Source organism: Carassius auratus, chromosome 21 (assembly GCF_003368295.1).
Source record: "Carassius auratus strain Wakin chromosome 21, ASM336829v1, whole genome shotgun sequence".
Lineage (NCBI taxonomy): Eukaryota > Metazoa > Chordata > Actinopteri > Cypriniformes > Cyprinidae > Carassius > Carassius auratus.
The window spans coordinates 1,656,296-1,671,575 of NC_039263.1; the positions used below are offsets into that span (position 1 = coordinate 1,656,296).

At 36.8% G+C, this 15,280-nt stretch overlaps 1 protein-coding gene across 1 annotated transcript; it reads left to right on the top strand.

Annotated features, from left to right (window-relative positions):
* The first annotated feature begins 223 nt into the window (after nt 1-223).
* pcyox1l (prenylcysteine oxidase 1 like) lies at nt 224-7,235 on the top strand. Its single transcript, XM_026195433.1, has 6 exons — nt 224-588; nt 688-894; nt 1,068-1,242; nt 1,536-1,747; nt 2,783-2,923; nt 6,041-7,235. The coding sequence occupies exons 1-6, from the start codon at nt 495-497 to the stop codon at nt 6,700-6,702; spliced, it is 1,491 nt and encodes a 496-aa protein (XP_026051218.1). The 5' UTR covers nt 224-494; the 3' UTR covers nt 6,703-7,235.
* The last annotated feature ends 8,045 nt before the right edge of the window (nt 7,236-15,280 follow it).

Consider the following 15,280-nt stretch of genomic DNA (forward strand, 5'->3'; position numbering starts at 1 on the left):
CTTATTTTAAAATGTCTTGTGTTTTAAAAATAGGTCGTGTGATTGACGGCAAGTCGCCGAAATCGCTTTTAACTTTCAATAAAAATTACACTTGACCAGTAGTTTTTAAGAAACCCGTTCCATTATCAGGATTCATTGCATCCCGGAAGAAAGAAGGTTTCTCCTACTCCGATTGGTCGAGTATAAGTTTCAACTGCTCTGATTGGCCAGAAGAGAATATCTTTCGCTCTGATTGGTGAAAAGCGTGCGCATGCAAGATCATGCGCTCTTGTTGTCGTGCGGTAGCCGAATAGCAAGCAATTATTAACGCAAATATCTTTTACTCTTCTGTCGAAACGAACTTGATCTAAATCATTAGATATTTTGCGTATTTATTTTTAGTATCACAACCGCCAAGAGTTGAGAAGAACTGCACAAAGGTTCCTGCATCCATTCAGCCCGACAGCGCGTGCATCCTCTGTCCATGAAAGGAGTTTCGTCTCTTATAAACAAACATGAATCACTATCTATTTGTTCTTCTTTCTTTCGTGCATGTACTGGCGGATTCGGATTTTGCGAAAATCGATGGTGCTCCACCTTCTAAAATAGGTAACGTTAGGCCAAATGTACATTCTATGAATTACTCTGCAATAAAAGTCATTGTAAAGAAAAGAGCCCATGATAACGAGGTCTGATGTCGTTTTGCAGCTGTTGTTGGAGCTGGAATCGGAGGAACCGCTACAGCTCACTTCCTAAGGCAACATTTCGGACCGGAAGTGAGAATAGATGTGTTTGAGAAAGGGTCAGTCGGGGGTCGTCTGGCTACAGTCACAGTGAACCACCAGGACTACGAGTCCGGGGGATCCATCATTCATTCCCTCAACCTACACATGCAAGACTTTGTCCAGCAACTGGGTGAGCTGCATTCATTCATATTGCTGAAATATATCATTTTGTAACCACTGACTGAATTAATGCTAGTTATGAGCAATAGTCTTGGCAGAGACTTCTTATAATTCTCATATTTAGAGTAATGGGGTTTGTTTTCCTCAGTGCTTTATGCAGTCTCTCATGTCACCCGTCCACAGGGCTGAAGTACAGAAAGAGTGTGGCTGGGAAAACAGCAGTGTTCAATGGAGACGAGTTTATTTTGGAGGAGACAGATTGGTATCTGCTGGACTTGTTTCGCTTGTGGTGGCGCTATGGGATCAGCTTCATCCGCCTGCAGATGTGGGTGGAGGAGATCATGGAGAAGTTCATGAGGTGAGGTGAAGGCTGAAACATCCGGTTTTCTGACACTGAGGAACGAAGGCTCCACAGCTTCGCACTAAACCTGATGGTCTCTGTTATCCAGCATGTTTTGAGAACGTCCCAAATGAAGGAAAGCGAGGAAATCTATGTGAATGATCCATAGCTATGCCAGATGCATCCAAATAGTCTTTTTATATTCTGATCAGCATGACAAAAATTTGTGTGTAGATGCTGGAATTGGGGAACCTTCATCCTCTTTTCTGCTCATTTGCTTTAACACGATCTCCTGTTAATTTTTCTGCCAGAATCTATAAATACCAGGCCCATGGCTATGCCTTCAGTTCAGTAGAAGAGCTGCTGCACTCTCTCGGGGGTTCAGGATTCATCAACATGACCCGCCGCTCACTTTCGGAGTCTCTGTTGGAGCTGGGCGTCTCCCAGCGCTTCATTGATGAAGTCATTGCCCCGATCATGAGGGTCAACTACGGCCAGAACATCAGCATCCCTGCGTTTGTTGGTATGCACAGCACATCCTTGATAGGTTATTAGAATGATACACGAAGCTTTGCACTATTATACACTTCTATATTCTAAAAATAACCCCTAATTCTTTTAGTTTCAGTTTTTATTTTCTATCTTCCCACTGATGAACTACTTATGAAATTATTCACTGACTAATAATCACCTAGTATAGGATAGTAATCACAATTATAGTTATATATAGTATGTAAAGTGATCCTGCTAAAACATTAAATTGAAACAAAATATTTTAATTTTGTTTTCTTTTTTAATATTTTAATAATAGGTTTTTGCACCAAAGACAGAAGTTTGTGGTCAGACAGTTTTGTTGTTGTAGAATCGCTACTTATATCAAATTAAATATGATATTCTGAACTTTCTATTCATCAAAGAATCTTGAAGTATACACACACACACACACACACACACACATATATATATATATACCAGGGTTTCCACAAAAATCTAAAACAGATAAATCGGTTTAACATTGATAATAAGAAGAAATGTGCCTTGAGCACTAAATCAACATTAGAATGATTTAAAATAGCTAATATTTCACAGCTAATACAATTTTAATTGAAATTGTAATAAGATATGTTTTTACTGTACAGTATTTTTAACAACAAGAACAACAATAAAGACTTCTTTCAAAAAACATGAAAATAATATTTTAAATGGTAGCGTATATTTTATAATAGTTTAATTTTATTAATAATTTTGTGACTTTGTGTAAAAAAATAATAATAAAAGAAAAAAGAAAAAAGAAAAACCCTGAAGGTTTTGTTGATTGGTTTCAATGAATGTGTTTTGGACAGAGTTTTATTTAAAGAGAACAAAAAGAAAGAATCGAGTTTTCCTGATTTGACACCTTGTTTTGTGTTATGAGGCTAAAAGGAGAAGAGAAAGCTCAGAATCATCCTGAAACAAAGCACATAGTAGTATAATACTCATAAATTGATCTGGCCGTCATAGTTGTCTTCTCAGCAGCTGGTTTCGTGTCTGTTCTGAGTCGTCTGCTCCTCTTTGACAGGTGCTGTGTCTCTGGCTGGGGCACAGGCCAATCTCTGGGCTGTGGAGGGAGGAAACAAGCTGGTTTGCTCGGGTCTGCTTAAACTAGCAAGAGCCAATCTCATGCCAAGTTCTGTTACAGCCATTACCCTCCGATCAACAGGTATTCTACGAAACCATCAGTTAAACAAAACATCTTCTCCTTCGTTGATAGTAGTCCCAGCACCTGTCACCTGGTCCCAGTGGTCTCTGATTGTTATGGGTCACTGACAAATAAAAGTGTTTAGCAGTAAAGAACAAGAAAAAACACCCAAAAATGAATGTTTGCTGAAAAGGCCATCCTTTATGCAGACAGGTTTCTTTCTTCATCAGAAATGTTGCATTTCTTCACTTGCCCACCACTGGATGCTCTGCAGTGAATGGGTGCCGTCAGAATGAGAGTCCAAACGGCTGATAAAAACATCATGATATTAATCCACAAGTAATCCGCACGACTCCCGTCAGTTAACATCTTGTGAAGGGAGAAGCTGCATGTTTGGAAGAAACAAATTCATCAAGATGTTCTTTTTTTAACTTCAGACTTTTGCTTTTGACTAAAATACGACATAATATGTGAGAAGGGTCCAGCTGCAGACTTGCACTTGCTCTCAGACACTTGCGCTTCCGCTAGCAATGTCACTTGCGGTCTTATATATTTAAATTTTGTTCTATTTATTGATTACTTTTTGTTTGAAAATCTCAACATTTTACAACAGTAGCCAGGTGGATAAGACAAGAAAAAAGAAGCTAAATTACAATCTCCACTTGCACTCTCCGCTACCTGCAAAATCACCTGTAGTCGACTCAAATCGTGCGTGTTGCCAATGGAGACGAGACGCTGGGGTGGTGATTAAACGATTAAAACTAATTTAGTACTATAACGTACAGGGTCCCGCAAGAAAAAGATAAGACCGGCAAATCCGGGCAACAGAACAGCAGAATATGAACGCATGTGCAAAGTCTCTCGCTAAAAGTTTTCCTCCTGTAGAAAAACATAAACACTTAACATGTCTTAATTTATGAAGTTACATGAAGTTCAATTAAAAGACCAATTTCAATATATAGTTATTATTTAATGTACTACAAGGCAAGCAGATGGCTATGAACACAATGCGCAAACTTTGTCCTCCCATGCAGCAGAACGTTTAATGTGGTGTAATAACGGACTAAGATGAAGAAGACAATTCAATAGGTCTAGTCTATATGTCTTGTTGTTGACTCAAAGTATATAAAGACCAGCAAATATGAACGTGCATTATGAAATGCATTAAGTGATTTTAAAAGCATCAACTCCGTATACAGGCAAGCAGACGAGTACAGAACGCAGTGCGTTAAATTGTACGTTTAACATTTTCCTCCTATAGAAAATCAGGTAGCACTTTATTTTACAGTCCTGTTCCTCATGTACATACTATGTACTTATTATAGTAATTACAATAACTATGTAATAACTAGGTACTAACCCTGAACCTAAACTTAACCCTACCCCATGTAGTTACCTTCTATTACCAGAACTTTCTTAGATAAATACACTGAAAGTACACTATACGTACATGTTGGTACACGTACTGTAAAATAAAGTGCAACCGAAAATCATTATCAATAAAACACATAATGTAGCTTAATGGACAAAGACAGTGATATAAAAGATCTGTAGACAGTAGTTTAAGAAAAATGCTGAGAGTGCAAGTCTGAAAGTGCAAGTGCAAGTCTGCAGCCGGACCCTGTTGAAATTTGCATAGATCAAGCACCCTTTGCAAGCGAAAACAAATATATCTGTGGTTTTTATGTGAGAAGACGAGGGTATGGACTCATATTTGGGTCAGAAGTTGCTTTAATGATGGATTTGTTTCTTACAAACACAGTTTTCACTACTTGTGGATTATTGTGATGTTTTTATCAGCTGTTTGGACTCTCTGACGGCACCCATTCACTGCTGAGGATCCATTGTTGAGCAAGTGATGAATGCTACATTTTTCCCAATCTGATGAAGAAAGAATGGATGTGCTTCTCAGATTTACATTTTTGGCAGAACTATTCCTTTAAGAATCTAACTTCAAATGTATACGCTAAGTTCTTAGAAATAAACTCTTCGTGTACATGTTGGATTCAAATGGTTTTGATGTTTTAATGACAATTTAATAATCATCAAGAAGAAATGTATGTTGTTTTCTTTAGACCTGAAACATGTGTGTCAACATTTTTGAATATATTTGTAAATATATCATTAATTCATGAATAGGGTTTCGAAAGGGTGGAAAATTTCCAAAAATCCCTGGAATATTCCAAAAACTCCTGCAAAGTTTCCAAAATTTCTGAAATATTTCTAAAATTTACTGGAAATATTCCACCTTTTTGCAACCCTATTCATAAATATAATTTTGATATTTTATAACCGTATATCTTTTTTAAATATTTTTTTATCAACATTTTATCAAACTTTGTCATTGTTGCATAAATACCAAACGACCCCAAAATATCAAAATTAATTTTAATTTCGAAATTAAACTATGTTTATCATAGGCGATATTGTGACCTTATTTTAATGTGTATTTGAATTAATTAATAGATCATATAACCAAATCTTACTGACAAGTAAAGATTTAGAGTTGGTTTGTCACTGAACAGTGCTGTCTTGCTGGTGATCTTATGGACTGATGTTAGGGCTGGGGGTATGACCTAAAATCAAAACCTTGATTAATTGAACACTTTAAGGATTATTGAACTTTTTTTTTCTTCTTTGCCCTCATAGTTCATTAAAGGTTTGTACTGTAAATATAATCAACTATTAAACGTGGGATTTTGTTTTTCTTATGAAATAGTGCATAATTATTTGCAAACAAATGAATATTGCCATGTCAAAAGTATAAATAAATCAGAATCTCTTACAAACACAATACATTTAAAATATTGTCACGTGAAAAGTAGCAAATAACTTGTATCTCTTATAAATGAATATTAGTTTAATGCAATGTGAAAAGTAGAAAAGAATAATGTGAGATGCTGTAAAAGACGCAAGCGCAACAATCACGCCTACTACGGTGGTATGTTTTTAAGGGGAAAGTATGAATAAGATTAAAAAACCAAATTAACCAAAATGGGACAATTGTCACATCAGAGGTTCTGAATTTTGGTTCTAATTCCTTTTCCAATAATCGTCCAGCCCTAATTGATATAGTAATATACTTTACATTAAGTAAAAAAAGCAGAATGAACACTTAACAATATTTTATTTCCTCAGGAGATTACCAACAATACGAGCTCACCTACGACTCTGAAACTGAAAAGTCATCAGAGCTCTATGACATTGTAGTAGTAGCGACGCCTCTCCAGCAAAACTTCAACTCAGGCATCTCATTCCAGGGCTTTGAGCCACAACTTCCAGAAATAGCGGGCTCCTATCACCAAACGGTGGCCTCCATCATCCACGGCTACCTAAACTGCTCTTACTTCGGCTTCCCCGACCCAAAGCTCTTCCCATTTTCCAGCATCCTGACCACAGACACTCCGGGACTTTTCTTCAACAGCGCCGCCAGCGTCTGCCCGGTCAACATAACCTCTGGCTTCCGCCGGAAGCAGCCTCAAGAGGCCGGCGTCTACAAGGTCTTTTCCCCAAAACCTCTGGAGAAGAGCGAACTGAAGACACTTTTTAAGTCCTACTACTCCGTGCAGGTCACAGATTGGTTGGCGTACCCTCACTACGGAAGCACCCAGGGCTTGCCTCCGGTGGTGCTGCATGAGAACTTGTACTTCCTGAATGGAATGGAATGGGCTGGGAGTGCGATGGAGATGAGCTCGGTGGCAGCTAAGAATATAGCACTGTTGGCCTACCACCGCTGGAACAGACAGCTGGAAATGATTGACCAGAAGGACCTCATGCACAAAGTAAAGACAGAATTGTGACGCAGCTCGTACTGTACGTCATTATGAAGACACTGTGAAGTATGATAACAGGGATTATATTTGTCAAACCTACTTAGAGACTAAGTAAGCAACAGCATGTTTTAGATTCAGCACAACGCGGCTTATGTCTTAGTTTTCTTTTTTGATGCAAGATGCTGAAAGGTTGCATGTCTGCTTGTGTGCCAGATGTTGTGTGATCTGTATCAGGCGGCGGTAATGTGTGGGACGATTTCTCCATTGCTGACCAGCTTGGTGCGTCTGTGAGCTCACTTGTCATGAGCTTATGTGATGAAGTGAAATCGTTGCGTGGAAAGACGTGAGAGTAATTCTCCATTTGTTTAGGATTTTTTTTCAGTTTGCTGAAGAAATCTTATGGTTTCCAATTGATCTTGTGTTTTACATGCTATGTATGTGTAATGTCACCGGGCGAGGAAAAGTATTAGCAGGATTTTTAACTTTGGAAACGAATTATTATGACGAATTGACTTTCACATTTCAATAAATAATGGCTTATGGTCATCTCTAAATAATAATTCTGAATTCTGCCTCAAATCTGTTATTTCTACACAATTCTAATTGTGTGGTCCTGAAAAATTGTACACGCACACACACATATATATATATATATATATATATATATATATATATTATATATATATAAAATTTACATTTGTATGATTTTATTTTTTCAAAGAAGCCTCTTAAAGGGGGGGTGAAATGCTCGTTTTCACTCAATATCCTGTTAATCTTGAGTACCTATAGAGTAGTACTGCATCCTTCATAACTCCAAAAGTCTTTAGTTTTATTATATTCATAAGAGAAAGATAGTCTGTACCGATTTTTCCAGGAAAAACATGAGTGGCTGGAGGCGTGACGTGTGGGCGGAGCTAAAGAATCACGAGCGCGAATAGGCTTTTGCTGACTGCTGAGAGCATTTGGAAGCTGTGACACCGTGAGGACAAAACCAACCAAAACAAACCATGGCTTACAGTCAGATTCAGCGTATATTTATGATCCAGAATCAGATCCCGAGGCTGAAACTAAACGAGAGCAGCAGCAGCAACGACTCGCTCCGAGCGGGGCTCGAACCCGGGTCTCGGCATGGGAGGGGACACACTAACAAGAAGGCAGAGATATTTGAAGCAGTTTTACTCACCGCCTGTGGTTCCAACACATGATCGTGACCCTTTTTCGTTGGGATTGCATCATCCTTAAGAAATAAACGATACGCAAATCCGTCGTCAAACTGGGCCATGTTTGTGGGAACAAACAAAAACACTTGCACAACTCTGTTGATGCTCTGAAAAAATAAACTCCATCCACTGGTCCCTTAATGCTGTTTTTTTTTTTTTGGTTATCTGTGCAGGGTTGTCTTGCCCTGGCAACCAAAAATACACTTCTTTTGTGACATTTCCCGACGCTCTCGCTCTGATCAGTTAATGTGCTCAGCCTCTCAGTGCTCTGCTATACAGGAGCGCGCGCTCTTCTGGCAGACGTGCCCTAGGACCCATATAAGGAAATTCCGCTCCATCTAACGTCACACAGAGACATACTCGAAAAAAACTTTCCGAAACTTGTGACAAACCGGAAGGAGTATTTTTGGAACAGTAATACTCCTTCAAACGTACAACTTAATTTTTGAAACTTTGTCCATGTTTAGCATGGGAATCCAACTCTTTAACAGTGTAAAAAACTCAGTATGCATGAAATAGCATTTCACCCCCCCTTTAAGCTCGCCAAGGCTACATTTATGTAAAATAAAAAAAGCTATATTTTTAAATATTATTATTCTATTTTCTAGACCATCACACACACACAACACTGGTTTTCTACTGTAATTTAAAATATAATTTATTCCTATAATGTACAACGATATATAATTAATTGTAATTTTCTACAAAGTTCTTAACAAGAACTTATTTGTTATAATTAAATAATTCTAAAATTATTTTATAATGACAGGATGCTGAAAATTTGCTATATACCTATATATGAAAATAACTATAAATAAACTGTATATTAATCACTGCATTTTTTTCCGAAAGATGCAGTGGTAACCTTAACATTTTATTTTAAGATGTAACATTTCTAAATGGTCTAAGAGTTTTACAAATTCTGAAAATCTTTTAGAGCTCATAATTTGTTAAAAAAAAAAAAAGTAACACATTCATGAATAAATCAGTATTTATGACATTTTTAATTTAAGTGTCATGTTGGTGATTTTTTGTCATGTAAGTTATAGCTTCTGACCTGTAAATGAGAATATACTGCAGATTTTATGGCATCAATTACTGCTTTATTTAATCAGAAACGGTCTAAATAATATTTGTGTATTTTGCTTTAATTTTATTAGAATTAGACCAACAGCGCCCCCTAGGGGCACTTGTGGCATAATGGTTAGAGTTGGACTTGTGACCTGAAGGTTGCAGGTTTGGCAGGTTCGAGTCTCAGTGCCAGCAGGAGTTGTATGTATTGTAGGGAGTTCTTCCACCCACAATACCCATGACTGAAGTGCCCTTGAGCAAGTCACTGAACCCTGAATTGCTTCCCACACTGATGTGTGTGTGTGCTCTTGGATGGGTTAAATGCAGAGCACCAATTCCGAGTACGAGTTACCATACTTGTCAAATGTCAAGACTTTTTACGGAATTGAAACTCCTTACTGAGGGCTTTAGGACCTGGGGGAGGCTGACGCTGCACCTGCTGTTACGGTTTACATCTAACACATTCTGTACGTGCATTCTCAGATTAAATGTAGCGATCCAAAACAGTGAATTCAATCACCATTCAGGAAAACTTTGCTTCAAGAATGATCTAATTGCAAGTGAGCACATGTGAGTTGATGCATTCCTCTTTTAGGTAAGACATATCTGCATTATTTGCTGATGCCGATATTTACATTATTTGCCGATTCCGATATTGGTCCGATAATATTGTGCAGTTGTGCTGCTCAATATTCTTGTTGAAACAGTGATATAGTTTTTTTTTATTATTCTTTTTTTCAAGGATGAAAAGTTCAGAGGATAAACTGTGAAAAACATTTGTAAAATTATTCAATACATTAGGCAATGTGGATCATTATATAATAGCCTACTTCATTCCAATGATTTTATATATATATATATATATATATACATACAATATGTACACTGTTAAAAATATTCTGTAAAATATACTGTAAAAAAACGGCAGCTGTGGTTGCCAGAATTATACCGTAAAAAGTACGGTAAAACCGTTTTTGGTTTAACTGTTTTATACCGTAAAAAATACAGTTACACTGTTGTAGGTTTAACGGTTTTACTTTATATTTACAGTTTAATACCATAATTTAACTGATATAATATTAATATATGAACTTATTGAAGTACTGAAATCTGTTTTGTACCTTTGTATTACACTGGTAACCACCAAAAGCAGGTGGTGATGAGAAAGTCATGTGGTGAAACAAGCAGCTTTTAAATAATAAGATACATCGAAGGTGCATGGTGTCATTCACACAAGCACTAAACACCATCATGGTGAGACACATTAAACAACATTTTATGTAACATACAAACCTAATAAACATAACAGATGAGAAAAAATTAAGAAGAAACATAGTTATTTCAAAGAAAAAACATCAAATTCAAACAAAATTTGAAATGCAACGCAGAGAATTCTGGGAACGTATGTTTACGGTTTTTCCCTGTAAAGTTTACAGGAAATTACCGTTAACCAGTAAACAGGTTTGTACTGTAGCATTTTCACAGTTCTTCACCGTTAAAATCGCAGTCATTTTTTACAGTGATGTATGTATGTAATATATATAATATGTATGTAATCATATACATTCAGATTTAACATTTATGGGGAGTTACACATTTTATTTAATTGTAGGTAATGTTCTTTAGTCTGTGTGCCACAAAACTTTGTAAAAGTATCCCATACTACATGTATCTGATACAGTTCAGTAGTAATTATATACAAAAAACAAAACATAACATGAAACATACTGCTAATGTCAGCAATAACAGAAGAGGGCGCTGTTACAAGAAGTGAAGATTTCTCTTCTTTCTGGTCTCTCTGCTTTAAGTTTGTAGGAAAAAAAGGTCTTGTGTGTTTAGCAAGTCTGTGAGGCAAGTATTTGAGTTTCAGTCTATCTTTGTGAAGCACTCTTAGCCAAAATTGCAGAAAAGCGCATCCTGTAGGCCAGTGTATCCTTTATTTGATAAAAACACAATGTTTTGTTGCTGTTGTGAGTACACACAAATAAAAGTAGACCCTTTATGGTTCCAAGTGATTTATTACTCTTACAATTATGAGCAAAAATGAAGGCGCCTCCATATCCTGTAAAAAACGCGCTTTAGCTCTAAGCACACATGATTATGCGTCTAATAGTGCACATTTCTAGGCTATAGGTTAAAAATGTAAACTAACACTGTGATATGCTTGAACTGGTTTATATCTATAGATTTTTTTTTTAGGGAAGTCATGATGATTTAAGAAAGCTAAATTGAGCAAACATAGGCTATGATCAACTCACTGTCTGCCGCTGGCTGCTTGTCATTACTTGTGACTTACTTGGTCATAAAAAAAAAAAAAAAAAAAAACGTACATTACGAACGAATAAAAGCTCCAAAAATTTTTCAAAATTTTTTGAAAATTCAATGAATAATTTTTTTCAGTCAACTGTAATTCACTTTTTTGTTGTATTGGGTACTAGACCACTCTGATATTCACAGTGCGCTGATGTAAATAGCCAAGCATCAAAGTTATAGTGCAAGTGAGCATTGCAAACTTAACTGATTAGAGAACTAGCACAACCGGATCCAGGAAACAGCATAGACAAACAGAAAAAGCTTTTTTCCACTTCAATTGTTTGCTGAATCTATTTGCATAACACGCTCATAATATTGAGCCCATTTCAGAAGCATATCTGCTTGTAACTGTGCTATTGTGTCCACAGAGCACCTGAGAATAGCTGTAACCAGAGTAGATTCAGGTCTTTGGTAAACTTAGGTTCTATCCTTTCTCCAAACCACTGATCCTCTTTAGAGTTGCAGGGAAAATATTCTATAAATAGACATGGTTTAAAAGTGCTCACTTGATATTTGACCAGTGTTCTTTATCTCACTATTTAAAAAAAAAAAAAAAAGCATTTTGTATTTTGCAATGAAACATTTTTCCGCTTTCGTGGTTGTTGTTGTACATTTTTTTCTTTTTTGCAACTAAACTAAAGTAATTTCCCTCCCAAAATCTCATTACCGTAAAACATTTAGATTTTTTCCCCCACTATTAATTCATTCAGAATTTTTATGATGGTACTCGTGAATACAATACAATACAATATATAAAAGCTTGTTTACTTGTAAAATAAAGTACAGTATATATATATATATATATATATATATATATATATATATATATTAGTGGTGGGCCGTTATCGACGTTTAACGTGCTGCGTTATCGTGAGACTCTTATCGAGCGATAAAATAAATATCGCTGTTAATCTATTCTTAAAGTTGGGTTGAGAGCTGGGTCTATACTAGGCGAGCTATGATGACTTTCACCTTGATATTTAAGTGCAGATGTATGCCTAAACTAATTGCACTGTAGGGGGAGAGAACGAGTCTTCGACCCTGTGTGTATGCCTACTGTGAAATTACCACATCAAACGTGGACATGCTAACATGGATGCAGCTAAAGCTGCCGGGTTTGCTTCAGGGGATTTTTTTTTTAAGAAGCTTCCCAATGGAAACCTCGACAAGATGCACACCTGTTTCACACATACTCCGTCTGCAGTCCGTGTACGTTACGTATGTGGTGCTGAAGCAGAACGGACTCATTGTGCTTTCACACAGGACGCGTTTGCAGTCCACAACTCGGTACGTGAACGATCGCTGCACTGCTGCAGACGCAGCGCTCCTGGAACGCACTGACGGACCACAACCGCGTGAACGCTGGAATCTGTTAACATGGGTGCGTAAAAAATATGAAATGCATACGCACTGCAGACGGAGTATGTGAGAAACATGCGTAAGGTTGTTTGCACCTTGTGCAATGTTGAATTTGTTTACAGCTTTCTCAAGCAGTTTGTGATGCATTTTGGAAACAGGAGATGAGCCCCTGGTCTAATGCACCATCTGTCTTGAGCAACCTGTTCTCAAAGACTTACTTGTTGTCATTATTTCGTTTGGGCAGCACACGTATTCTGAATGCCTTTTGCAGAATTCAACTGAGCCATTTTAATCTAGATTAATCTAGATTAGAAAACATAATCTATGCCCACCACTAATATATATATACAAATATACAGTAATCACCATAAATATTGGAACAGTTAAGACCAAATTGCTTTCTCTGCTGTGGAGTCAAGACATTTGCAAATCTGACTAAAATATGAATATGCGATGAAACTACAGAATGTCACATTTTATTATTAGTTCTTTTGCCATACGTTTTACCAAATAAAAACAACAGCACTTTTAGAATTCATCCCACTATTTGAAGTGAGCATTAGTATTGGAACAGTTGAATTTAAGGCAGATGTACAAGATTAAAAGCTAATATTTAGTTGCAGATCCCTTGCATGGAATCAGAGCAGTGAGTCTGCACCTCATAGACATCACCAGACTCTTGGTCTTTAAAATGATTTTCCCCAGTCTTTAATGCGGTCAATTCCAACTGTTGCTTGTTTTGGGGAGTCTCAGTCTTTAGTCTCCTCTTCAGCTGGTGAAATGAATGTTCAATCGGATTTATATCTGGAGATTGTTTTGGGCAATCTAAGACTTTACATTTCTTTGCCTTGATAAAGTCCTTTACTGAACTGGGAGGGTTTTTTGGGTCATTGTCCTGATCCAAAATTAAGTGCTTTTTAATAGGTTTGGTGGCATTTTCTTTTAATATTGGTAGCCAAGATGATTTTGTAGAGTTCCAAATTCATTCTGTTACTACATCATAGATTAAGCCATCATTAAAATGAAGAGGTCCTGTTCTGGAGACAGCCATGCATTCCCATGCCATGACACCACCTCCACCAAGCTTCACAGATGAGCTTGTATGCTTAGGATCATTTCCTCCCTTTTTTTCTCCACACTTTTGGTTTTCCATCACTTAGATAAAGATTAATCTTTGTCTCATCGGTCCATCAACTCCGTTCCAAAACTCCACTGTGGCTCACATTTGTGAAGAATCTTGCTTTCTATTTTTGATGCTGATCAGAGGTTTGCATCTTGCAGTGTAGCTTCTGTAATTCTGAGTCAAATTTTCATGTGAACTGTATTTCAGTCCACCCCAGCTTTCTGGAGGTTGTTTGTGATTTTACAGACATGTATTTAAGGGTTCATTTTCACAGCTTTTATGATTTGTCTGTCCTCAACTACTTTTGTTTTTCTCAGTCGATCAAGTCGTCATTGGTTGCTGATGTCGCCGGTAGTTTCCGAACTCTTCTCCATACCCTTTGTTTTTCCTATAGTTCTAATTGACTTCCTCTTTTCTTTTAGCATCCAAATTGCTTGCTTTTCTTTCAGAGTCGGCTTCCTCGTCTTCATCCTGGTTTGTGTATGCCATCGTTGAATGCAAGACTTAGAATGCAGAAGCAATTGATACAACTGATAAGACACATTCCCTGCTTTTAATATCTGAAGAATTAATGCAACAGGTCACAGCTGAACACTTAGAAAGACCTGTGAGGTCTTGTGACCTGTGAAAGGGAGGTGAAACTCTAAAAGATTTCTTAGCTGGTTAAACATCTTTGTGTTATTACCCAATAATAAAATGTGACATTCTGTAGTTTGTGTCATATTCATCTTTAAATCATATTTACAGATTTCTTGACTCCACAGCAAACATAACTTTTTTTTCTTTACTGTTCCAATACTTGTGGAGTGTGTGTGTGTCTGTGTGTGTGTGTTTATATATAGTGCCCTTCATAAGTATGCAGTTTTTAAATATAGTATTTATTTATTCATTCATATTTTGGACTTTTTTTATGTTTTAGTAAGATTCACCATGAAACATTTATCTTTCTTATTTAAAAAGCTGAATTATCAAATTATCATGATTTGGTGCTCAGTTAACTTATAACTGGTTATTAATCATTCTTATTACCAGTGTTGGAAATGTTTTTGCTGCTTATTAATTAAGTGGAAACTGTGAAACAGTACTGTGAGTGGTATAAGACTATGGAACTTTCCGTAGCATGAAAAGTCATTTCCGTTTGTTTCCAGTTTACACCTGTATATTTATTGATTTATCATTCGGAAATATGTGCTCTTTCTCTGTGAATGACTAAAATACCCTGAAGGATAGTTTTTTCGTTTTTGCATTGAAACTCAATAATAATCGCATTGTACATCTTGTCCTTTCTTTTTTGTTTGTGTACAATGTGTTACCATGACAAAGTGGGCCATTCATTCTCTCAGGATCCCAAAGAATGCAGAGTTTGGCCAAAAAAAAAAAAAAAAGTTGAGAGCGCATTTGGATTTATTCTGACATCACTGTTCTTGTTCTTTCACAGCTGGCCCAGTTGATCCCCTTATTTGGACCGACACTAAGCAACAGAACCATTTCAGACGTGTAGAACATTACACTAGAAGTA

What these genes read in the sequence shown, in the direction of transcription:
- pcyox1l (XM_026195433.1), top strand. Translation starts at nt 495, where the DNA reads ATGAATCACTATCTATTTGTTCTTCTTTCTTTCGTGCATGTACTGGCG. An exon ending in TGCTCCACCTTCTAAAATAG is followed by an intron (nt 589 to 687) that starts GTAACGTTAGGC and finishes GTCGTTTTGCAG; the next exon opens with CTGTTGTTGGAGCTGGAATC. An exon ending in AGACTTTGTCCAGCAACTGG is followed by an intron (nt 895 to 1,067) that starts GTGAGCTGCATT and finishes ACCCGTCCACAG; the next exon opens with GGCTGAAGTACAGAAAGAGT.